This window comes from Protopterus annectens, chromosome 16.part0 (genome assembly GCF_019279795.1).
Source record: "Protopterus annectens isolate FY-2018-M chromosome 16.part0, PAN1.0, whole genome shotgun sequence".
NCBI classification, from domain to species: domain Eukaryota; kingdom Metazoa; phylum Chordata; order Ceratodontiformes; family Protopteridae; genus Protopterus; species Protopterus annectens.
In genome coordinates, this window is record NC_056750.1 from 785,927,908 (window position 1) to 785,955,127 (window position 27,220).

At 38.3% G+C, this 27,220-nt stretch overlaps 1 protein-coding gene across 1 annotated transcript in view; it reads right to left on the reverse strand.

The window, feature by feature from the left end:
- The window catches only part of LOC122790963 (papilin-like), a 169,797-nt gene that overhangs the window by 140,618 nt on the left and 1,959 nt on the right, over positions 1 to 27,220 (reverse strand). Inside the window, exon 2 of the mRNA XM_044058684.1 lies at positions 10,599 to 10,653. Within this exon, the coding sequence (XP_043914619.1) occupies positions 10,599 to 10,653 (55 nt within the window). The remainder of the gene's footprint in view (positions 1 to 10,598; positions 10,654 to 27,220) is intronic.

Below are 27,220 nucleotides of genomic sequence, written 5' to 3' on the forward strand. Positions count from 1 at the left end.
TTCAGGTAGAAAGCTAAATGGAGAAGCTTGCTCTCTGATGACAAAAAATGTCATTTAAATTAAAGGAACAGTATTTAATGTTTCACATACTATACAGTTTGTATATTTCCTGAATTTCGGGGTTGTAAAACAGCGAGACCTTTTTCCCTGAAGTAATATGTTTTATGCTACAGTATAGACTTTGGCTACATTTATTAGGATATTTTTCTTTGTGAAGGTAATAATTAATTTTACATATTTTTATTATTCAGACCATGCATTTTCTCTCTGTAAAGTTTATGAATAGCTTTTTGTTCTTCATAAAAGGTAACCTTTCATTGCTAAGTAACTGGTGGCTTTAAGCAATATTGCAGTACTTGATAGAAAAAAACAGAGAATACTCAATGAGCTGATTTTATATATTAGAAGGTCAGTTTTGTTTTTAGAATTTTGATTTAAATTAAAGATCCTGGAACCATGGGGTTTGATATGATTATATTAAAATGTATTGATGAAGGATTACAAAGTAATCGAAGGCGTATCTGATTTAGAGAGATTTTGGCCATGAATATTAATAATTAGATAACCTGGGAAAAGTAATTTTCAGATTTATAGCTTGGTCTTGCATATTTATTAGTCTTAAGAACAAACCCTTGATCAGCTAAGGTACCTAAGATTTCATCTCTAAGAAGTCAGATGTTAATATTAAAATCAACAAGAAGCAGTAATTCTTTTATGTGTGTGATATATTTGAGGCATGGTTTCTAGACTGGCAGTGGTAGATAAGCTAGAATGATAGATTATTCAGGTAAATTTACTGGTGAGGATGCAGCAGTAACCCCCTTTTAGGAGCATAATCATCAGCTGAGGTTGACTGATACATTGTATTGTTATGTTTGTTAGATTGTTGACTGATGCATTGTATTAATATGCTTGCTAGATTAACAAAGGGAAGAGGAAGGAGTGGCTGAGCTTCAACAAATAGCATCTTTAGCTCAGAATACCTGTGCAATACTGCCAAAAAAGAGGAAAGGTATGAAAAAGTCATCAGAGAAGAAATTAAAAATAGATGGTAATAAAGATGACTTACAGAGGAACAATACTAGAGAAACAAAAGTCTTGGTGATTAGAAGACAAAATGGGGAAAATCCTGACAGTTCTAAAAGCTGTGGCTGAGGACATTCTGTACTTGAAAGTATATAGTAGGTCTTACCAAGAAATGATGGAAAGATGGCAAGAAGATGCTGTGAAGATCAACCAAATAATAGGAGTAATGCAGAGGAATTCAGTGGCCCACATGGATTGTGAAGGTAGATATATGTTGTTTAAAAAGACAGCTGGATAACGAGAAGAAAGCAGGAAACAAAAACCTGACAACAGCAAGTATCCAAATAATAACAACAGATTCTAAGCTGAAAGACTTATTTTTTAAAGCTGTGAAAAACTACACCTCTCAAGTAACACAGAACCTGGAACACATTCAGTGTACCAGTCTGGTGGATTAACTGTATGTGCACTCTAAATGTTAAAGCATTATACACAAGCATCCCCCATGAAGTTGGCATTAGTGCAGTAACAGATTTTCTAATAAAGTCAAATATTTATGGTATTGATTTCCACATATTTGTTAACTTTATTGGAACATATTTTATATTCCGAAGGCAAATATTTTTGCAGATTTGTCTCTGCCCCAGAGACTTCCCCTACTCTGGAATAAGCTACCCATCTATGTTAAGCAAAGTTCCTCATTAGCACTCTTCAAGAAAAATCTTGATAAGTGGATGGGGAATAGGAAATACACCTCAGGGATCACTTCAGTGGCTCTGCTCGACAGGGGCACAGGAAAATAACTTTATTGGGTTTTGTAAGCCAGGGAACCTTGTTGGCTAGGCTTACTTAGGCCCTTGGGTCGATAGGCAAGTACCTACCTATGAACAGCTATGGGGGTCTCCATTGCCCCAATATATGGTACTCTATTCATGTTCTCTTAAGAAAAAAATATATATACATATATATATATATATATATATATATATATATATATATATATATGGACAATCTAGGTATATGATGTTGATTTTTGAGTGACATCTGGCTAATCTGGAGAGGATATTTGGATGAATTATGACAATGAATATGTAATCAAATTTACTGCCAAATTTGGCCTGTTTAATATGGATTTTTTTTAGATGTTAATGTGTTGAAATGTATTGATGGCAGTATAAGTACCAAAATTTATCATAAACCATTTAATACAAATTCCCCATTATTTGGTAGTAGTTGCCATCTGGGACATATTCTAGATAACTCCAAATCACAGTCCTCAGGGCCTGGAGAATTAGCAGTAATTAAATAGACTTTATTAAGGAGCTCTGGGAACAATGCTTCCTTAATAGGGGGATATGGCACAGGTTCCACTGAATGGGCTAAAACAGCCCTAAACATTTCTAGGGCAAATGCATTGGCCTGGCAGTCAAGAATGATATGTAATAATGGATCCACAACTGGATTTATTACCATCTGTGCCACAAATTATTTCCACATTATGTAAATCATTCAAAAACACTGGAATTTATGGGTTTTTTTTTTTTTGTCTGTGTGTGATTTTATAGGGGAAAGATGTAGTTTTGGTTTCTGAAAAGGCAAAACCTTGGGTCAATACTTTCTATATTTATCTTATTATGAAAAATATACCCAAGTGATGGGTTATCTTTTATGCCAGGTACCATTAATGCACGTTTGCATTGTGGTAAATTTGTAGTTATTTTGACTATGTATGTAAAACAAACCGGTTTACTTCAATGAGTACCCACAAAACATTTGAAATTCAATATCTGATTACTTGTAACAGTGATTGGGTGGTATTCATGGCAGGGTGTGGCTATGGATCATATTATATGAGTCAAACATCTCTGTCCTAGAAACAGAGTTTGGATTTACATCTCAGTGATATCAGATATAAGAGATAGTAGTGCCCATTTTAAACACATAAAGGGACAGCTCCACTGCACATTTTTCTTTTACTGGGATTAATAGAGTCAAGGGTGGTAACTCCATCTATTCAGGGCATAGAATTTTGGATTAAAAGGAAAGGATATGGATTATAAATTTAGGAGTCTTGTTTAAACTGGGACTAAATGAAGCAATATAAATAATGCATTTATGTGCAGCTAATAAAAAATGCCTGGTTGGACTGACATTTTTAACCAGCACAGAGAGACTTTTGATTGAGTATTCAAATGAAGTAGATCACCCATTATTTAAAATATATGTATTAATGTTATTAGAAAGTTTATGAATTATCTTAATAGTATATTTAGTGTTTGTTTTGAAAGAGAAACATATGATTCCATGTCTGCATGAATTAATGAATGTTCCTCATGTGATTCTGTTCTCCAAATTTTAACACCAAGGGAAGTCTTACAGCATTAAAAAAGCTGAACGGTGAAACTATGGGTTTGCTGTGAGACTGAAAGCCTGTATTTGTTTCATAATAAAGACTTACTGAGCTAGAGTTTCCTGGAGTGGGATCATTTTTGGTGTTTTTTTAACTTTTGTGGGGTTGGGAGGGTGGCCTAATGGTTAAGGTGTTTGCCTTACAAACACAAGGTGCAGTGTTTGAGTCTCAGAAGGGATAATTGACTAGGCTTAAAATGGCTCGCAAGGGCAGTTAGCTTAATACTAATCTATGAACCTATGCATGGTGTGTTTCATGTGTGTGTGTGTGTGTGTGTGTGTGTGTGTGTGTGTGTGTGTGTGTGTATGTAAATATATATATATATACACACACACACACACGCACACACACACGCACACAAACATGTAAAACATGGACTTAAATCATGTAGAAATTTTTTATTCTAACGTATAATATAGCAGCCATGACCACAGCCATAATACACAGAATATAGAGGATAATGAGCAGGTCATTGATCCAGTTTGTTATGTGTTCTAGACTTGGTTACCAAGACATTCACCTCAAGAATGAAGCTTGAGAGGTGAACACATAAAAAAATGGTTATTATCGGAGAACGGATCATAATTCTTTGTAGTGATCAGAGCTTTATCTGCTTGAAAGAAAAAAATGCTAATTGTTTTGCCTGCTTTCAAAGCCATAAAGCACTTAGTGAGCATTGTCAGAAAGGCAGTGTAACTCAGTCCCTTGTGTTTACACTCACCTTGGCATGCCTCTCAAATGTCTAGATTTTTGCATCATATGTATTCTGTTCCTCAAAAATTGTTTTTTGGAAAAAATACTGAGGACTAAAGTCATAAATAATGACAGACTTTTGAGTTACATACTTCAAATCCTTCATAAAATGTATGTGAATACACATCCTATTATTCTAGCAACTTTCAAAGTTTATAATAGGAAGTCATGGCACGTTACCAGTACAGACAGCAGGCAGCAATAAATCTATTTTTTTTTTATTCTGCCTCTGTCATTTGCTGGGCCAGAACTGGCAGAATTGATTGTCTATCACGAGACCTGACCTTAACAAGTTAAACAGGGGGTGCTTAACATTTGTTTTGATCAGGTCTTGCACTATAGTAGTGCTTAACTGATAGTTTTTTTCCAAATATCAGAGAGTAATCATCATGCTCCAAGCCCTATAAATATTTTATGTAATGTAAACCATTGCTGTTTGCTTGACATTTAAATATGTACTGGCTGTAGTACGCTTTTTTATCAACTTTCTCTTAATCTCTATTGGTATATGCTCTGTAATATTCTTACTGTTCAACTGTACATGTTTTATGACTCAGTTCTTTGACTTGAAAGCTTAGCACATAAGCCATATAGTACTACAAGGTGTATCAGATAAGCTCTGTTCTAATTGACCATCTGTTGGCAGCTGAACTGTACACACACTGATGATAACTGTACAAAAGTATCACTGCTTCTAATATAATTATTAGAAAAAACAGTTACATAATAAAAATAGGGTGATGCAAAATGTTGTTATTGTGTAATAACACCCCTTCTAGCAGGTCAAAATGCCTCGCTTCACCTTCCCACTTGTTCCTCCCTACAAGTGAAGCTAATTAACCAGTAAGTCAGACTCAGGTGTGGTCACTGTTGTATCTTCCTATGGTTATTATGGCTTACCACTCCCTAGGGGCGAAGCCTAAGGTGGTAAATGTCACTTGTGTAAGTTAATGCCTAAGTATCCACACCCTACCTTAAATTAGTGCTGTTACACAATACATATATTTCAGAAATATAATTAAAAAAATGAAATCATTGTTTTGTCATGTTGCATTTCTTGTGCTTGTCCTGGATTGCAGCAGTCATTGCTGGGGTGTTCATTTTAAACTGTACGTTGATGTATGAGCAGTTTTATCCAAGGATTTCAAAAGTTGCCTCATATGGCAAGACACTATGCTGAGTCACAGTCCTTCAGTAAATTCATGCCAGCAGCTTGATCTGGGCATTTGGAATATACAGAGCAGTTCATGTAATTTTTTTTTTTTTTTTGATAAATAAGCCAGTAGCATATTGTTTTTATGGGGGGTGGGGGATTCTGTGTGGGATATTTAGTGCCTGATTATATCAACTCTTCTCTGTTGTTTCAGTTCAAAAGGCATAAAAGTGTTCAGCGTTATTGTTTGATTATAAACGTGTCCCAGTCTTGTAAACTTAGCAAGGTCATTTTGTGCAGGAGTCTTGGAGTGAGTTTTTCAACCATTTAGATGCCTCAATATTGCTAGAGCAATATATTGATGTAGGTCATTTTTAGCAGTATATAAATTGTATTTTTATTTACTAACGAGTACATTACAGCCATTCAGGGCAACATGATTTTTGTTAACTAAGAACTACAATGTTTAATACATAATAATTGATACTGTTTTTTTTTTTTTTTTTTGCTTTAATGACGTGTGATTAAATGAATGGATGCAGTAACTCCATCAGTAAGGGTTTTATAATGACTTTATATTTTGTATTGAACTCATCTCTTCTGTCCAGGTCTATAGCTGTCCTGTTTGACCAAGTATAAACAATGCATCATTAGATGAGTTTTACTGCTTTCATTGGTGTTACTACCCTACCCCCACTGCATTCCTTTCACTGTATTTTTCTTTATTAGAAATATTTTCTTCCATTCTTATTTATATTGTAATGAGCCCTTTTGATTAACTCGTCTATTTCCTTTTCTATCTTTTAGTGCTTTTCTGGTCCTCATCTAACTATATCTGACTGTGCTGCCTAAAAGCGTTCCTTTTTGCATTATTTCTCTGTGCTACCTTTTTGAAAAACTTTAATGACCAATTTTGCTTTTCTCCTTTTAATCAATTTAATATATATTTGTTACATCAGTAATCTCCATTTTAATTGTTGCATTGCACTGTCCAGTAATTGTTTCTTGCTCCATTCTCACTAATCCACTTTTACTGTATTGTCTAATTTTCACTGCTCTTTGACATCTTAACAAATCCAGCAACTTGTTATGTAGTTGCACATGGTCTTCGTCTTCCATGATTTTAACACACAGTGCCTGATTGCCGCTGTTTTCCATGTACTTTCTCTTTGGCACCCCCTTTGTTGTATCCACATGTTAATTCACCATCCATTGACACATTCTCCCTTGTTGGCTTCATCTCCTGAAGCCTAAGGAAGGAATTTTAAAGAAGTCCAGACTCAGTCTGCTTCTAATTAGTACTACAACTCAAAGACTCCTGCCAGTGTTAACTAATTAATAGCTAGTTTCTCTATTAAGTAATTCATTTGTTAGTGGTACAAGAACAGGTCCAATAGATTTCTTCATTCATGACACAAAGAATACCTGGAATATAGAGTCTCCAGCCAACACTACATTAGAGGTTGTGACTGTCACTGCATCATCAATGTGTTTCTTCTTGAAACACTGAACATAGACCCCCCCCCCCCAAGGGCAAGTAGCTGGTCCCATTCATTCAGAATCCCAATGACCTTTATTCCATCACTTATATTATGAGTTAACCCTCCTCCCAACAAGCATCCTACCTGCTCTGGTTCTTCCAAATATGATATAGCCAGGTATGGTTACATCACTGTCAAAGTCATCATAAAAAACAACCTTCAAATCTTATTTTATGTCTTGAAGTTTCCTGGCAGTAGCATATGTTGGCTTCTGTGCTTTGGACTTCCTGGATCATTATGGGAATCTAATTTTGATACTCTTCCCGTTTATTTTATTGCTTGCTTTCTTTCAGCATTATTTCTGCCATTCGAATGCCATGTTAGAACCATATCTTGCTCTTGTTTTCTCACTGGTATTATTTCCAGTGATGGGAAGATTATCCATGTGGTTTTGGTGGCCTGCAAACACATGGGTAGTCTACGTACATTCCATTTAAGGTACAAATGAGTGCTTAGATTCACCTCCAGTTCAAATTCTGGTTATCCATCTGGAATAAATTTCCATCCCTTCACATCATTCTGTAAATGTCAGTTAATGTTAAACCTGTTTCATGGCATCAGCGTTTTACCCCTTTGATGTATCCATTTGTAATCTCAGTTTTTCAGCCGAAAGGTAAATGTCTTGATATTTATGTCATTCCATTTTTATCCTACTGTTGTTCCTCATAGGGGAATTTTAGGAGTATCTGTCCACATATTTACTGTGATGAATTGTCAAACAGTTTTCACACATGACCCTAAGATTCCTGAAACAGACATCAAACAATATACACCGTAACTATCTTGAAGTTTGTAGTTAACTTGTTAAAGTTTCCTTCTCATCAAACTGTTGGTCTGGCCTTGTATTTGTGGTCTGCATTGAGAGAGAGACTTCAGACTCCCTTTGAGGATCCTCTACTGCCCTTTTTTAAGGTGGCAGAAGTTTACTAGGAATAGGCTGATGAATAATAAATAAAAATGGGTGTTGTATCGCTGTATAATAAATGGTACATAGTCCCGAATGTGTTTTATAACTACTTACTGAAATGCAAATATTCCTGTTTATTGAAAACGAATCATTGCCGAATGCAGAGCAGTGGCTTGTGACACAGTACGGTAAATATTGAAAGATGATCACAATGAATAGGAGAAACTGTATTTCCCCAAAACGTGTGGTGACATTTAACTTGGTAATGTTAAGTAAGAAGGTGCACCAGGTAAAATCCTTGCATGAGGGTGTTTGCCTCACATGGGAGAATACATTTTAAACTTCTGTATAATTGCTATTTGGACTTTTTGTCGTTACCAAAATCTCATCTGCACTGCTGTCATTGGCACCCTAAACCCACTCTTTTTTTGTTTCTTTCCTTTACTTTATGTTTAATAAGTGGACAGCTAACACAGCCACGCTTTACTGTACTTTGAATATGATAACATGAATTCTTGAAGTACCTAGCAGCTAAGTTTATTCGTTTACGCTGGCATGGTATTTACCCACAGATTGCCTAAAAAAAGAAGCCTACAAATAGCCAACAGGAATATGTGAGTAGGACAAGTCAGCCTAGTCCATTCAACACAAGCATTTCATTTGTCTAAATTGTACTAATACCATAGGTCGTTATGTTCCTTATATGGGTTCAAGTTCAGTAGCCCCTTGGGTGCATTCTTTAAAAGTAATTCTCAAAAAGTGTGATTTGAATAACTGGATTCTATCATGAGTATGTATATAGATTGTGTGTGTGTTCTTCATATGTTGACACTGACAAAGAGTGTTGCCCAGACAAACACTCCTAGTCAACCAAATGAATAAAATATATAAAGTACCTGACAAATAGAATCTTTAAGAAGTATAGGTACCTGGGCAGCCGCGGTGGTGCAGCAGTTAGCATTGCCACCTCACAGCAAGAGGTTCTCCGGTTCGATCCTCCGCTGGGGTGCCTTCTGTGTGGAGTCTGCATGTCCTCCCTGTGGTCATGTGGGTTTCCTCCGGGTGCTCCGGTTTCCTCCCACATTCCAAAGACGTGCTGTAGGTGGATTGGACACTCTAAATTGGCCCTAGGTTTGAGTGTGTGCATGTGTGTGCCTTCTGTGGAAGGTTGGGCGCTGGGCTAGCAACTCGACACCATAAAACTCCACTGCCAATCATGAGCGGTCAGGTGATCTGCTGTGGCGACCCCTAACCGGGAAAAGTCGAAAGAAGAAGTATAGGTACCTATATTGGCTGTTTTCATGTAATAGTTTTGTGTGTGTGTGTGTGTGTGTGTGTGTGTGTGTGTGTGTGTGTGTGTGTGTGTGTGTGTGTATGTGTGTGTGTGCGTATGTGTGTATAGTGTTAGAGTAGGGATAATGTAAGGGGATGGATTTAGAGTATGTGTAAGTATTTGTTAGGGTTAGAATTAGATTCAGATAGGAGGACAGATTTGGTGTGTGCATGTGTGTATATGCATGCCTGTACACGAATCATTACCTTGATACAGATATGCACTCTGTTTGCGTAAGCATACTTGTATCCCCCATAATAGTGGGTACTGGTGCACAATGTACTCTGAGTTTTGTATAGTTGTATTGTGTCGTGTGAACATAACTATCAGCCTGGGAAATTAAAGCGGTCATTCTTATCATTGGGTTTGCCGTAGCATCTGTCTTAATACTGTTTATCTCATCACTGAACAAGATTTAATTCTTGTCTCGTTATATTACTGTACTTTATCTTTTTCTCACTGTCAGGCACATACAGACACTTTCTATCACACACACACACACACACACACACACACACACACACACACACACACACACACACATTCTCTCTCTGTCTCTTATTTACCCATTTCCATTTCATAAGTCAATAAATACTCTGTCTATAACCTGTAGTTATCATATGCTTATTTTATTTTGTAGGCTTTGTTCCAGGATTTGATTTGGGTATTTCTTATAAAAACAGAAATAAGCAAAGTAACAGCAGGTATGAAATTGTAATTTGATTTAGCCTTACCAGGTTTAAAGCATATATATTATTATGATGCATGAGATAAATGCAATTTTTGTGTGGTACTGATTACAATATTGTATAATCGCCTTTTTTATGATAACCATTGTTGACACGCTATCCCCTCTATGGTTAATAATGTAATATCTGACTTTGTTCACCCTTTTAAATTATAACACTTCAGCCCATACGTCACAACTGTACAGATTTTCGCAGAATGTCCAGATTTTTTGCCTCATTTTTGGTCTGTTTCTCATAAATTGTGCTTTTCTGGCAAATCATTGGTAAATCATTGAGGGTTGAAGTCAGAAAATATCTACAGCCCATCTGAGTTTCAGACTTCATACCCTTCAGAAAATTCATGCTGATACAAATACAGTTATTCTATCAAGTTTCTAAGTTTGTAAGAGGAATATTTAAAAAGTGTCCCTATTTTTGGTCCTTTGTCTCCCCCCCCCCCCCATTATTTATTGCTTTGTCAAGATTTTTTGTTCTAAGAGGTTGAGCGGTATGCTTCAGCCCAATACCTTGTGTACAGTCATAAAATTAACAGATTATTCTGTTGCACACCATGTTTACCGTGTACCTGTAATGGGACTGCAAAGACAGCATATACTTTTTAATATCATACAGTATGACTTCAGTACTATAAATACGTTGTATATAATGTCTACATTATTCTCCTGAATTTGACCACACATTAAATGCATCACGTCTTTAACAATCCTCTCCAAATTTCTGACTTACCATGTTTAATTCTGAGTTGATGTCTGGTATCACCTGGGCATTCATGCACACCGTTCTGTATGGAGAAAGTATATATGAATAGGTGTAGATGACTGAGGCAGAATACAGTTGTGTCAATTCATGTACAATACAGCTTACTAAAGTTTTACATTTAGAAACAAAAGAACCAAAGACCAGCAGCCAAACAAACTTGAGGATAAAAACAGTCACAGTTTATGGCTTTTGGCTTATAAAAAAGACATCATCAGAACCATGAAACAGGAAGTAAAAACAATTTTTAAAGGAAATTTATAAGCACACCCCCAAAAACACCCAATCAGGTGTCAGGATCCACTAAAGTTCTGGAAAATCTTAAAGAGACAGTAAATACAGAATGAATAACACTAGTTACAACTTGGCTGCTGGTGTTCAGTTCTTTTGTTTTGGAATCATGTTTACATCAGCAATGGGTTTGAAAGTTTTACATTTACTTAAAAAAGACAGTTGAACTATATCTGTTTCTGGCCAGATGCACACCAAATAGGAAAAACAAGGAAAAAGTGATGACATCTATGAAATGCACATTATCAACAGCATAACATTTTGTGTTATTTTATTATTTTACTTTAATTAGCTAATCAGGGTAATGTTCTGATTCAAAATCACTTATTTTAGACATGTGTATATGCAAAAAATTTTAAAAAAAATCAAACAAATAAATAAAAGGATATATATACATTACTGGCAATCTATGAAGAGGGTTGCCCAGATAAGCCTAGGTGATCAACTGGTGAATTACATATATAAAGTAATTAATTAATAAGGTTATTGAGAAGTCTGCAGGTAATAAGCCAGTCCAGGGGTTGATTCATTCCCCCTTTATTTGCCTACTGTGTGACTTTGAACAAGTCATTTAACCAGACAGTACTCCTGGGCCATGTCTGAAAAAGGTCCTTGTGGTTTACTGCTCTGCTCAGGTTAATGAGCAAAAATAAATCAATGAATGAAAAAAGGTAATGCAATGAAATAATTTAGTGTAGTTCATAAGCCAAATATAAAGACAGAGAGGTAACCAAAGCTGCTCAATAATCCATTCGTAAAGTGCCTGTAGCTGCAACTGGGATATTCTCCAAGAACCAAGCTTAGATTTAAAAGCAAAAGAATTTATTTGATAAAATTGTTGTAGGTAAGCGCTTTCACATTTGCTTCCTCAGACCAGACTCAAACAGTCATAACTTAAAAACAATGCCACCATGTTTAATAATATACACTGCTTAGTTTCACTGACAACTGCCACCGTCATATAAAATCACCTACCATTTAGGGTGGCATCCATGGATTACATGTCAGAAAGCAAATCACAGTGTCTTGTAAATACATATCAAAAAACTTGACAAAGGAGAAAGCAGGAAAAGGGTAGGGTGTCAGGTTAAATAAACCCAGAGTGACTGAAGCAGTAGCATTCAAATCTTTCTAAGAAAAGAGCTCTTTAAGTTTGAGAAGAATGATAGAATGGGAAGGTTGTAAAATATACATGTGATAATGTTAAAAATCTGAAATAACTTTTAGATAAGAGCAACCAGTCAGAAAGGGCATTCACAGAATTTAGAAAAAAGGAGGAGACAATACCCACTACCTACATCAGGTACTTTGTCTTTTGCACCCCTGAATTAATACAAATAACACTGAGATCGCTTCATCTTGGGAATGAGATTTCCCCATGCAGCATGTCATGGCTGTGTCTATTACATCACTTCCCTATTCCAGCCTTGTAGTACTGCATCAGGAATCATTGTAGCAAGGGACATACTGTATTAATTCATGACATAACAAGCAGAGGGGAGTAACCCCACAGTTGGAAAGACATCAGTAGATATGTAGCATCTGGGTATAAGTTATTTAAAATGTGCAGGTAAGAGGAGGAAATTAGAACAAAAGGACATAAGGAAGGCTGAACATGCAAACAGGATGGATGACTGTAAATGAAATTACTGGAAATTCTCCTACCTGAGGGTAGGTTGTTTTATGGGTAGGGTAGCATAGATACTGAGTTATGCCATACACTGTTGGAGGCTGGTCATATTAAAGATGGATTCAACCAGATTATAGAAAAATATTTTTTTTCTATGTGCTATTACAGGCAGGATGAAGACAGACACTAACCTATACACCATGTTACTAATTTGAAAGAGGGTGGTGGTTATCTTTCTGCCATTTCTAAAATACAATGGGATTGGGAGTTTTTCTGGCCCTTAGCTCTGAAGCACTAGAGCTTACTGTCCCTGCATTATGCATGATTGACACTGACCCTCTGTTTTTTCATGTTTCTCTTTCACAAATAGCCTCTTGGTTTGCATGGAAGACATATGATCCAGTCCTAAAAATTCAGAAGTCAGCTTAATATCCCCATCTGGGTGCACAACCTATTGGCTGCGAATTCTGGAGAGACAAAAATGAGATTAAACATGCACTTTTACAGCGATTGCCTCTCAGATTTGTAATATTCCTAGCTGTGGAAGAAAGCTATATAATAGAAGAAAATGCTTTATTGGATTTGATTGTGCAGGTCACTGCAGACTAATTACTGTCATTGTGGTTCATAGTGTGGCTATTGTGGCTCATAGTGTGGATATACATTTGATACATTTAATTTTCTTCTGAAGTAAAAAGCAAAGCATCATTTGCTTCTTGAGCAGATTTCAAATTTTGATATATAAGCAGCATTGCTTAGTGACACCACAATGAATCCCTATAAGGGAACTCCTCGTAAATATATTGGATGAGTAAAACTCATAGGTTCATAGGCATGTACTAGGCTAATGGCCCTGAAGCCTTTACAAGCCTAGCCCATAGGATTACCCTGGCATCGTGCCACCCAACTGTAGTTCCCAGTACTTCTGTCGAGTAGAGCCACTGGAGTGATCCCCGGGGTGAATTTTCTATTTCCCATCCACTCATCAAGATTTCTCTTGAAGAGGGCCAGTGAGGTGCTCTGCTTGACATGTATGGGAAGTCTATTCCATAGCATGGGCAGTCTCTGGGTTATGAACATGTCCCTCCAGCATGTTCTGTTGATTGTGGTAATGAGATTGAGGTCTCTGGATTGTGTGGTGTGGAGGGATTGGGATTTCTTTAGATGTAGCATTTCTAACAGAGCTAGGTCAAACAAGGCTTTGTAAGTGAAGCAGAGATTGCCTCTAAGTAAGCGATATGAGACAGAGAATAGTTGGTGTTTTTGAGTCTGTCCATATAGGACAAATGTTTAAGGCCTACGATCCTGTTTGTGAGGTACTTTTGTGACCTCTCCAGTTGTTGCAGGTGTCCAGTGAGGTACATGCCAAATGGGGCATTGTACTCGATGATTGGCCTAATGAGGGAAGAGTACAGGGAGACAATGACTTCTTTCTTCCTTGATGCAAAACCCTTAGTAATGAGATGTGCCACATAGAAGAACTTTCTGACCACAGTGGCAACGTGGTGGTCAAAAGAGAGGTTGCTGTCAACCTGTGTTCCCAGATCTCTTATAACACCTTCTGTGTTCAGTGGACTACCATCAATGTGGTAATTCAAGGGAGCTGGGTTTTTCCTAAAGGGGATGAACACACATTTTTTGGCATTGATCTTAAGAACATGGTTCTGACACCAGTCGTTGGTCTCATTGAGGCCTTTCTGTAGGATGTCAACATCACTTGGGGAGTTAATAATAGCTCCCAACTTGCAATCATCTGTGAACTTTGTCAGCCAGAGTCCCTTCGTGTTGGCCTGGACTTCAGAGAAGTAGATACCAAACAGGAGAGAACCCAGGACCAAACTCTGTGGGACTCCATTCATGACTGGTCAGCATTCTGACTTGGAGTCAGCTGTTTTCACACTGTGGGTTCTATCTTTATGCCAGTTTGCAACCCACCTACTGATATTGGGGTTGATGCATAGCTTAGTAAGTTTTTCTATGATTCCTGAGTGAGGAATGATATCAAAGGCCTTGGCCAGATCAAGGTAGGCTGTATGAACCACCTTACCTTCATCCACAGCTCTGGTGACTGACTCAAAGAAGTTGACCAAGTTGAGCACGCATGATCTACCCTTCACAAAACCAAACTGTGTAGGATCCAGAGTTTGAAGATTCCCTATATCCTTCTTTATTAGGTCCATGATGATACGTTCCATAGCTTTGCATATCAGACTCATCAGGCTAATGGGGCAATAGTTCTCTGGGTCTGTAGTCGCTCCTCCTTTCTGGAGAGGGATGACTGTAGCAGTGCGCCATTCGGTGGGGACAAAGCCTGAGGTGAGGCTGTGATTGAACAGGACACACAGGTGAGGTGCCAGTTCACTCTGTAGTTCATGTAGAACACAGCCAGGGATATTGTCAAGTCTCATAGAAGCTGTGTTCTTGGCCTTGGACAGTGCTGTTTTAACCTGTGCAGCAGTAATACTGGGTGCCTGGCAATCTACTGGTATTGTGATTGGTCCGTATGGTGGGGTAACTTGGATAGAAGGAAGTTACTCTGTTCACCAGTGAGAGTGGGGAGCTTTGAACAGCCTACCTGTCCTTGGAGGAGTGGTTTCAGCCCAGAAATTGTAGTTTTATTGGCCATTTTGGGCTAATTTCTATCTCTTTTATCTTTCTGATATAAAAAATGCATTTGCGCAGTTTTTGAGCTTGTATCAGCTCAGCAAGATCCCGGTCTTACAGCACCAGAGAGAATTAAGAGACTTTGGAGTGTTTAAGTACCTTTTTTCTGTTTTTTTCTTGCTGTTTAGTGTTAATTCCGCCTAAACACTCGGTTTCTGGCATTTACTGACAGCCTAGAAGCTCGTTTTTAACTGCATTTGTACTTATTTACTGCCTGCACTTTAAAAAAGTAATTTTTGTCTTATACTGCATTGTTTAATTGTATTTGGCTTCACACTCAAGTGCGATAGCCATTTCTATGTGTTTTTTCTGTTGTATCTGTTATAGTTTTGAAAAAGAATCTTCCTATTTCCCACCTTTCTAAGCTAGAAAAGTCCGGTTTTCAGATATTTGCTGGTACCTGGACTGTGTTTAAGCTTCTGTGTTGCCCATACATTACTTGGATAGAATGAAGTTACTCTGTTCACCAGTGAGAGTGGGGAGCTTTGAACAGCCTACCTGTCCTTGGAGGAGTGGTTTCAGCCCAGAAATTGTAGTTTTATTGGCCATTTTGAGCTAATTTCTATATCTTTTATCTTTCTGATATAAAAACGCATTTGTGTGGTTTTTGTGCTTGTTTCAGCTCAGCAAGATCCTTCCCAGGTGTCCTGCAGAGTCCTACAGCACCAGAGAGAGAATTGAGAGACTTTAGAGTGTTTAAGTACCTTTTTTTCTGTTTTTTCTTGCTGTTTAGTGTTAATTCATCCTAAACGCTCGGTTTCTGGTGTTTATTGACACTCTAGAAGCTCGTTTTCAACTGCATTTGTACTTATTTACTGCCTGCACTTTAAAAAAAGTTATTTTTGTCTGATATTACATTGTTTAATTGTATTTGGCTTTACACTCAAGTGCGATAGCTGTTTCTATACTTTAAAAGTGTGTTTCTGTTATATTTTTGAAAAAAAACGAAACAAAAAAAATTCTTCCTATTTCCCACCTTTCTAAGCTAGAAAAGTCCAGTTTTCAGATATTTGCTGGTACCTGGACTGTGTTCAAGCTCCTGTGTTGCCCATAGCTTACTTGGTGAGAGTGGGGAGCTTTGAGCAGCCTACCTGTCCTTGCAGGAGTGGTTTCAGCCCAGAAATTGTAGTTTTATTGGCCATTTTGGACTAATTTCTATCTCTTTTATTTTTCTGATATAAAAAATGCATTTGTGCGGTTTTGTGCATAGCACAGCGGCAGTTAGCTAGGGTTAAACTATCCCCAACTCCACAGAGTCTGCTTTTCAGTTTTTCCCTTAGTACTAGCCAGTTCTTTCAGTTTTAGCACTCAAATCATCACTTTCAGACCCACACTTGCTCAAAAAGTGACAGAAGCACTAATAAACTACATTAATCAATCCTCCACATTGGTTGTAGGGAACAGTCAAACTACTCTCCCCCACCAGCTTAACAAGAAAAAGTTCCTCAACCCATTCAGACAAACTAGAAAAAGTTCCTCAACCCATTCAGGCATGTCCGAAGGCCAGTTCCCAGTGTATTCTCCTGTCCACCTGATGAATCTGGGCATTCTGATGCACAACTGCCTCATGTACACAGGCAACCCTCTCCTCCTACCACATGACACCAAAATCTGCGAGAGAGGCACCTACACAGCCAAACTTGAGGCAAAGCGCTTTCCAGCCATGACTGGAATAGACAGTCAAGAGGAGAAGGAATCAACCTGCAATACTACACACAGACCCACCACACCTGCCACTGCAAATCCTACACACAGATACACAAAGACATACTCGGAGGCTCTAAATAAAAATCTGCGGAAACAACAGAGACCTCCAAAGCAGACACGCAAGCAACCTCCACCCACAAACACACTGCAACCGACACATAGGTTCATAGGTTCATAGGCTGGTACTAGGCTATCGGCCCTAGGACCTGTACAAGCCTAGCCATAACAATTCCTCCAACATAACCTCCAAAACCAGTGTGCCACACAACCACAGCCCATAAGGCACAACATCATACCTAACACACTTGTAATAGGGGACTCCATAGTCAGGCTGATATCCCACTCACCAGGCTGGACAAAGAGTAGGTTACTGTCAGCTGCCTGTCAGGTGCCAGAATCCGCAACATCACACAGGCACTCAGGTCACTCCATAACAAGTACAAATATGACTGTTATTGTCCATGTTGATGTGAATAACCTGAGATGTACCTCCCTGGACTATATGGAAAGAGACATGGAAGAGCTCTCTGATCATGTAACCAAGGTATGACCCTGGCCCTGAGTAGCATCTTTCCGTCACCAAGAATGATACCTCTGTACAAGGAAAAAATGATGAATTTCAACAATTGGCTAAGCTTCTGGTGTCATTCAAAGGGGATCTAGTATCTGTCTGCCTGGGACGACATGCTCGACAAGCCACGATGCTTCACCAGAGATGGCTTGCACCTGTCACCCCTGGGATTCTAGATACTGGTCAATGCTTTTGCCACTCCCATAGTTCCTTTTTCTGGCAAGGCTCAAATGACAAACCCACCACTGTAGTAAGTTCTAGTCACAAAACACTGAGGGTAATGCTGCTCAATGCCAGGAGTTTAAACCTCAAAATGCACTCCCTCGAGGCTCTTCTCAAAATGGAGAACATCGATATTTGTGCAATAATTGAGAACTGGTTAAAGGCTCAAGAGACCACCTCAGCAATTCCAGGCTACAACTCATACCACACATTTCGGCCACAAAACCTAGACCAAAACACTAAGGGAGGTGGCGTATCCATATTCATCAAGGATAACCACACCTCCAGACTAGTTGCAAAGTACGATGCCTCAGAGATCACCCAAGTGCAACTGACAATGGGCAAAACTGCAATCCAGATTGTAGCTTGCTACAGACCACCTTCCCTACCCCAAGACCCCCACTCCTTGTTCCTCGAGGTACTGGAAAACATGAGAGTCCAACCAAACACCCTAATACTGGGTGACTTCAATTACCCAAACATCAACTGGGAAAACTACTCAAACACAAATACCTTTGCCCAACCCTTCCTGGAATATATTAACTCAAATGCTCTGGACCAGCTTATCAACACCCCCACAAGGGGCAACAATATACTGGACCTGGTCATCACCAACATGTAGGACAAGTGCTCCATATCTGAAGTAAATTCCTCATTGGTTAGATCAGACCATAAACTCATCACGGTCGATATCCACATACCACCCTCTCCCCCCACCCCAAGGAAACCACAGTGAAAAACTTCTCCAAAGCAAATTTTATGCTACTTAAAACAGAGGTGGCAAACTTCGTTACTCCCATGCAGAATGACAATTTGGTTGAATCTGCTGTAGACTACACAGAAGCACTCTACAAGCACTTGCATGAGTGCATGGACCATGCTATCTTGACCAAAACCAAGACCAATTCCTACAAAAAAAGGAAACCAGTCTGGTGGACCCCGGCCATAAACAAACTCTATAACAGAAGGAAGAAATTATTACAAAAAAGAGTAAAATCCCAGGAAGGGGAAAGCTCCCTGACCAACCTCAGCAAAAAGCTAAAATCCCTTATTAAATCCTCAAAGGCGAGCTTTGAAAGAAAAATCACAATGGACACCAAGGACAACCACAAAGCATTTTTTAGCTATGTCAAGAACCTACATGACAACTCTCAGATCTTCTCTGAGCTACAACATAATGGTTCAAAATTCACGGAACCAACTGATATCGCCAATATACTGGCAGATAGGCTCAGTGCAAACTTTACCCCTACCTCACCCCCTAAAGGGCCCATATCTATACTAGAAGATTGTACTGCCCCCGTAACCTCAGACACCCAGGTGAGAACAGCACTTTCTAAAGCAAAAAACACAGCAGCCATGGGACCAGACAGCATCCCAGGCTGCGTGTTACATGAACTCCAAAACGAACTAATCCCTCACCTAAGTGCCATGTTCAACCACAGCCTAGCCTCAGGCTATGTGCCCACGGAGTGTAACATGGAAACAGTCATCCCGCTTCACAAGGGAGGAGCCACCACTGATCCTGGGAACTATCAACCCATCAGTCTGACGAGCCTCGTCTGCAAAGCTATGGAGCGCATTGTCATGGAACTCATAAACAACAACAATGGGAACCTACAGACCCTGGACCCTACTCAGTTTGGTTTCGTAAAGGGCAGGTCATGTCTTCTAAACCTCTTTGACTTCTTTGAGACAGTCACCAAAGCAATTGATGAGGGAAAGGTGGTCCACACGGCATACCTTGATCTTGCAAAAGCATTTGATACCATTCCCCACTCAGGAATTATAGATAAACTCACTAACCTAAATATAAACCCCTACATTACAAGATGGGCTGCAAACTGGCTCACGGACATAACTCATACAATGAAAATAGGAAACGCTAGGTCCGACCCCAAACCGGTGACAAGTGGAGTACCCCAGGGCTCAGTCTTGGGACCTCTCCTGTTTGGCATTTACTTCTCCAAGGTACAAGCAAACACAGGGGGGCTATGGCTAACAAAGTTTGCAGACGACTGCAAACTGGGTGCCATAACTGAGACTCTTACTGATGTAGATATCCTTCAAAAGGGTCTCACTGAAACAGATACATGGTGCCAAAATCGTGGCCTCAAGCTAAATGTCAAAAAGTGCATTGTCATCCCCTTCGGGAAAAAACAAGTACCTACAAATTACCACATAGGTGGAAGCTCACTTAACACAGAGAGTGTGATAAGAGACCTAGGGACCCAGGTAGACAGTAACCTCTCCTTCCATAACCGCATCGCTAAGGTGGTTAGAAAAATCCTTCTACATGACCCACCTTATCACAAAGGGGTTTGCATCTAGAAAAAAGGAAGTTATTGTCCCCCCTCTACTCATCCCTTATTAGACCCATTATTGAGTACAATGCCCCATTTGGGATGTACCTTACTAGACACCTGCAACAACTGGAGAGGCCTCAAAAATACCTCACCAAGAGGATAATGGGCCTAAAAGAGATGCCCTATACCACCAGACTAAAAAAATTTCAACTGTACTCGGTTGCATACCAGCTACTCAGAAGTGATCTCTGCCTGACATACAAGGCTATGTCAAACCCTGAATTGCTGGAAATGCTCCACCTAAGGAAAACCCAATCTACCCAAGCTATACGCTCTAGGGACCTTAACCTGACCTCTACAATAAACAGGACTTGGAGGGACAGATCCGTGTCCCAGAGACTCCCCCTGCTCTGGAATAAGGTCCCCATATATGTGAGGCAGAGCTCCTCATTAGTGCTCTTCAAGAAGAATCTTGATGAGTGGATGGGGAACAGGAAATTCACCCGGGGAATCACTTCTGTAGCTCTGCTCGACAGAGGCGCAGGTAACTAAATCACATGGGAGGCGGAAACCAAAACATTTTGGCTAGGCTTAATTATGACCTAGGGCCAATAGCCTAGTACCTACCTATGAACTTATGCAAGTTAGCACTGAATCTGTCCGCCAGTATATTTGCAATATCTGTTTGCTCGGTATAGAGGTACCACTGTGCAGTAGCTCAGAGCAAATCTGGATATTGCCATGGAGATTCTTTACATAACTATAGAAGGTCTGGTGGTTGTCTTTACTATCTACTGCAATTCTGTTTTCATAGCTAGCTTTAGAGGATTTGTTGAGGAAGCTCAACTTTTTGTTGAGGCTGATAAGGGAGTTTTTCCAGTCTTGGGACTTTACCTTATTCCACATCAGTTTCCTCCTTCTGCTGTAGATTTTGTTTACGGCAGGGGACCACCAATGTCTTCCTTTCTTTTGAGAAGAGTGTCTTAGTTCTATTGGGTATGGCAAGATCCATGCATTTGTGTACGTGTTTATACAGTGCATTGGTGTATGATTTCACAGTCATGAAACTATTCTCCATTTGCATGGGTGCCATTGAAGTTAGCCACCTCTGTTTTTAGGAGCCCAAAGTTAGCTTTGGAGAAGTTTTTCATGGTGGTTACCTTTATTTGGGGGGGGGGTATGTGGATTTCCAAGGTGATTAGCTTGTGATCGGATCTAACCAGGGAGGAGTTGACTGTTGGTGTAGAGCAACAGTCACCCATCTTAGTAATGACCAGGTCAAGGATGTTGCTACCTGTAGTGGGGGTAAGAACGAACTGGACCAGAGCATTGGAATTAATGAATTCCAGAAAGAGTTGGGCAAGTGTATTGGTACGTGAGTAGTTTTCCCAGTTGATGGAGGGGTAGTTGAAGTCGCCCAGTATGAGAGTGTTAGGATGGACCCTAATATTCTCCAGGGTGCTTAGGAATGTGGAGTGTGAATTTTGGGACATGGTTGGGGACCTATAGCAGGCTACAACCTGAATCACTGTCTTACCCAATGTTAGCTGCACCTGAATTATCTCAGATGTATTATGTTGGGCTACCAGTCTGGAGGTGTGTGCATCCTTTATGAATATGGAAACACCACCGCCTTTGGAGCTTCGGTCCACGTTCTGGGGTCAAAAGGTGTGGAATGAGTTGCAGCCTGGTAGTGCAGGGGTGCTTTCTGCTGCCTTGAACCAGGTCTCTGTTACAGCACAAATGTCGATGTTCTCCATTTTAAGGAGTACTTTGAGCAAATGGATTTTGAGATTTAGACTTCTAGCATTGAGCAGCATGACCCTCAAATTGTATTTGTTTGTAGCTGTTACGGTGGTAATTTGGTCTTTAGAACACTGCCTAAAAAAAGGATTGACCAAAACTACAAGTAAAATCATACAAAAACTATTTTATTTATTTATATTTATTTATTTAGGCAGCAAACCCCTATACCACTTACTATATATATATATATATATATATATATATATATATATATATATATATATATATATATATAAATCCAGTCACTTAGCTTGAGTAGTCTATATGTCAACCTCTATAACATCAAATTTAAAGACTGACAAACTGAATGTTGCCACGTTAATATGCATGTGCAGGGAAAGAACCTCTGCACATACAAAAAATAACATTATTTTTGAGGGGGCAAGCCCCATGCACCCCCCCCATGTGAGGGGCTGCTACCCCACTCCCCCTGCTAATTATATATACTAACTCCAAGATCACACAATCCCTGGAGAAAGAATATTCCTCTACCCAGGAACTGTCAGTCTCACACATTTGTTGACCATATGCATATATCGACCAAATGCAGTTAATTAAATGAGCAGTTAGACCAAAAGCAGGGCAACTATATATATATATAGTAGTATAGTATAGTAATAATAATATGGGTCTACTTCATAGCATTGAAATTGCGGTACATCAAACCTCTGATCATCAAAGACCAGTGGATTGAAATTCTGAAATAGCGAATCTACAAAAAAAAAAATCTAAAACATGAAAACTTCTTATTTCAGCCCCCGACACCCCCTGCTATGTAAATATACTAACTCCGGGATCGCACTACAGTGAAGAGAATGGTAAAGTTCTCATTCCGCATTGTACAGCAATCTCCATTGACAAGGTTCGATATTTCAGAACTTCGATCCTCTGGTCTTTGATGATCAGAGGTTCGATGTTCTGAAATTTTGATCCTTTTGTAGGGGGCCCATACACACACACACACACACACACACACACACACACACACACACACACACACACACACACACACACACACACACACACTAACTCCACATATACACAATATCAGGAAGGACAGAAAAATCCCAACAACAGGTTAAAGATGACCCACAAAAGCAAAATCTGCTATAGGCCAGATAATTATACAAAATCATTCTAGCAGCTGTTTTTTTTTTTTTTTTTAGGAGAATGCTTCCAATAATATTTTATTATCAGGTTAATTTGCAATGTCATGCAGACATTCCTTACCTAGGTCCAGTTAGAAAGCTTGATATTGAGAAGATTAACAAATAAAATGCTTCTAGCTACATTCATTATTCAGTCCTCTAGGAACTCCCGTATGAAACTTCAAATTTAATTGTTTCTTCTTTTACCCTCTCTTTCAGAAAATGTTTGTTATTCTAACACAGTTGCCCTTAGATTATCTGGAATTCCATTAACATCATTCAGCAATGTACTCTTCAGAACGCTTCATCCTTCCATGAATAGTGACGTTCTAGATCAGCAGGAGGCATTGTTTATACCACACAACTTCCTTTTTTCTCATTTTAATGTGCCTAGCATGTTCTTTAATAGATTTAATGAATCGTTCTCTAATAAATCTACTGAACTGTTCTGTAATAGATATAATGAACTAATAATCTCTTAATAGTACTTCTCTTTCTCTAGAATTAAATGACAGAAAATGATTTTAATATCGTAACATGTCTAATAGCATGAAGGGTTTATAAACAATTACTAACCAGGATATGTCATGCATGCTTTGGTCTAAAAATCATTTCTGAACTGCAAAGGCACTCTTACACAGTTACTGGAAATATTAGCAAATGTGCATTTGTTTGCCTTCCTGTGAATATTGTTTAAAAAATGTCAGTTTTATAGATTAAAAAATATATATATTGCTTTGATAGGGAATTTTAAGAGGCCACTGATTAAAGGCTAAATAGATGAGAATAAAGTAATAGCATGAGATATAATAAGTAACCTGTAAAAAAGTACTGAACACTCTTATGTCATCTTAAATAAACACACTAAAGACTGCTCTGCTATATTTAATAACTGATTTAAAACACATGTATGTATCCTGATTTACAGCTTTATGTATTTATTTGTTTGATATTTGGTTACTGGGAAAGACCGACTGGGCAAAAAAAACATTTTCAGCCGAGGCCTGGAGAGAAAAGCTCCAATACAAAAGAAAAGGAAAAAAAATAAAGCATTTACATAATTAACGCAGCAACAAAACAGAGAAGAAAAGTCATTTTACAGAAGAACCAAAAAGCATACAATACAATCTTATGAACAGCTACACTAATTTATTCCTAAATGTCAAAACATATTCAAAATATATGCAAAACTTTAGTCATTATTAATTGCAGACAGCATATATGAGAAAACCATTGTCATGTACTACATTAACTGGGTGATAAAAAGTACAAGATTCTTCAGATATGATCATTCAGGTAAAAAAACATTCTGAAATAAGTCCCTAGTAAACTGTTAGCTAAAATCAATTTAGGAACGGATGTTCATACAAAGGTATTGCAGGGAATATATCAAGCTGACAACACAGGATTTACTAGAATCCATTGCTAATCCTCCTTTGTGAATCTGCAACACATTGCTCTCACCCACTTAGGAAATACAAACCAACCTTTTAGAGAATTTCATTAAAAAAAGGTGTAGTATTTGTAAATAACTGTTGCAGTTTTACATAAAAATTCACCTGGGATATTTCTAATCCAACCAAATATGGAATTCTTTATAGCTTTCAATGTCTGTTTGATTTAATCAGTGTTGATGTATCAATGTGTTTTCTTAGTATTAGGTAAGAAATTCTTATAATGACTTCAGAATGTATAGAATAATACATTTGAATATTTCACATACAGGCTGCAATGTGTTTTCAGTGTCACAGCTAAATTTTAAGTAGACAAAGCATTATGTACTCCTGCATTCCTTAAATAATTAAAGAATATTTTATCATGCGTGTTAATTTTAAAAAGTTATTCCTAAATTTCATTAAGCAGCCTTTATACAAGTTTGAAGATGCTTGCCAAATGTATAAAACTTGACATTGTATTATGTTAGGAGCTTCTAACACACTTCAGGATCAGACTTTTTGTTCATGAGCAGTTCAGCTGAGTCCTTTTGTTCAAATTTCTTTTGTAGGAATGTTGCATTGAAACGCTTTTTGGGCAAATGTGGTTGCTGTAACAGCTGATCACATCAGTCACTGTAGTGGTAGAGTTCAGTTTTGGGCTAAGGTTAATGCTGAGGTTGTGGTTATCATTACGGTTAGATCTTAACTTATATTTAGGATAAAGATCATGTTTATGGTTAGGATTCAGTTTACAGCTACAATTATTGTTAGGTTTAGCTTAAGGGTTAGGTTCAGTGTTAAGATTATGTTTACAGCTTGAGTTATGGTTAGGTTTAGTTTAAAGGTTAGGTTCATTCAGTGTTAGGATTAATTTTACAGATAGAGTTATGCTTAGGTTTAGTTTAAGGGTTAGGTTCAGTATTAAGATTCAGTTTACAGCTAGTGTTATAGTTAGATTTAGTTTAACGGTTAGGTTCAGTGTTAGGATTACATTTACAGCTAACGTTATGGTTATGTTTAGTTTGAGTTAGGTTCAGTGTTAGGATTACATTTATGTTTTGGGGTTGTGTCATGTTCAAGTTTAGGACTAGGGGTTGGAATTAGGCTTATGAGGTGTATAGGGATAGTGCCCCAAATGTGGGGTGTAAAAGGTTTTACCTGCTATATTGTATGCATTTTAAATCATTCTCTCATTTGACCAAATGGATTTATTTATTTTTTTTACTTTTCAAATATTTTGTCCATAATAATTGTTTTCCTTTAGTTTATTTTCAAAGAAATGCCATAGATAGTTAAATTAGCTTCTTTATGTCTTACATCCCCTGAATGTTTACAGTCCACATTATCATTTCATTATGAGATATATATGTTTATAACCCACCAGGGAAATCACAGACAGCAGTTGTTGCAGATGAACTTATCCTATTAAGAAAAATGTTGCTATTGTCATTAAAACTACATTTTTCACTGTATTTCTGAGAAATGTGTTAATTACTGTGGCCAGCAAAATGCATGCCTCTCCAACAAAATTATCTGGGTTCTTTAATAATCATCTACATGGTTCTGAAGAGTGTGAAAAAGTAAACACAACTTTAACTACCCCTGTTATTTACAGGATGTAGTAGTCATATGATTTTATTAAGTATTGCTTTAATAAAGAGATCTAACAAATTCAGTCTTATCTGATGGGGAACATTTTATTTATGGGTGGAAATTCTGTTTTCTTTTATGACTGGTGGAATACTATATTTTTTATGATTATTAAAAATTCGGTTTCTTTTTTCTGTAGCTGATGTTGGCACTTTCTGGAATTTCACACCACTTCAAGACAAGATCCCAAAAATGTGCCATGCGTGTTCATAGATTCTCTGACTGAATTCTTCAGCCATCCATGAGCAGTGAGGTTCCAGGGGACTGCAGGAGGAACTGCTTGTTAATAAGTTGGTGCTAAAAACAAAGCAGGAAACTGCAGACCCTTCAGCATGATCTCAGTATCAGGGGAAAGTCATGGAGAAAACAATGATGGAAAGGCTAGTTGATTTCCTGTAGAACAACAAATAGCAGGGTAAGTGCCAACATTGGTTTGTGACATACAAGTCATGTCTGTCCATCTTGATTCAGTTGTTTGCTTGGTTATGCTGAAATTTGGCAAAGGAATCCTATTTATATTCTTTACCTTGACTTCAGTAAAGCTGTTGACTCAGTCACATAAGCTGACAAGCAGACTGAAGGAACTTGGAATAGACGAGCTGATTAAATAGTAAGAAGATTGGCTGGGTAGCATGCAGTAGAGTAATATGTTGGGGTCCCCTTAATGGATAGAGAAGTAGATAGAGGGGTTCCACACAAGTGAGTTCTGGAAATAGTGCTGTGTGGCACTTTTGTATCAGACATCAAAAGGGCACCAAGAACATAACCAACCTACTTCTGGATGACAGTAAGATGGAAGGGTCAGGCAAAAGATGGGGGTGGGGGCAAATGTCAGATGAACTTGGGGAGACCGGCAATATAGGCTGATAAGTGGCATTTTAGGCATAATCCAGGGAAATATAAAGTCCTTCACTTGGATTCTAATAATCCCAAAGTAGAACATCAAGTGGGAAAAGGGATCTTATAAAGCATGGCTCAGGGAAAACACTCAAGTATGCTACTAACAGCAGAAAGGAAAACGCAGGGACAAAACAAGAAAGATGTAGTAAAGAACAGTAAGATGTCGGACTGTATTCTTGCAGGAGCAGATTCTAGGAAAACAAAGATTATGTCATAACTTTATAGATGTCTGCTTGTGCCCCAGCTGAAGTGTTGTTTACA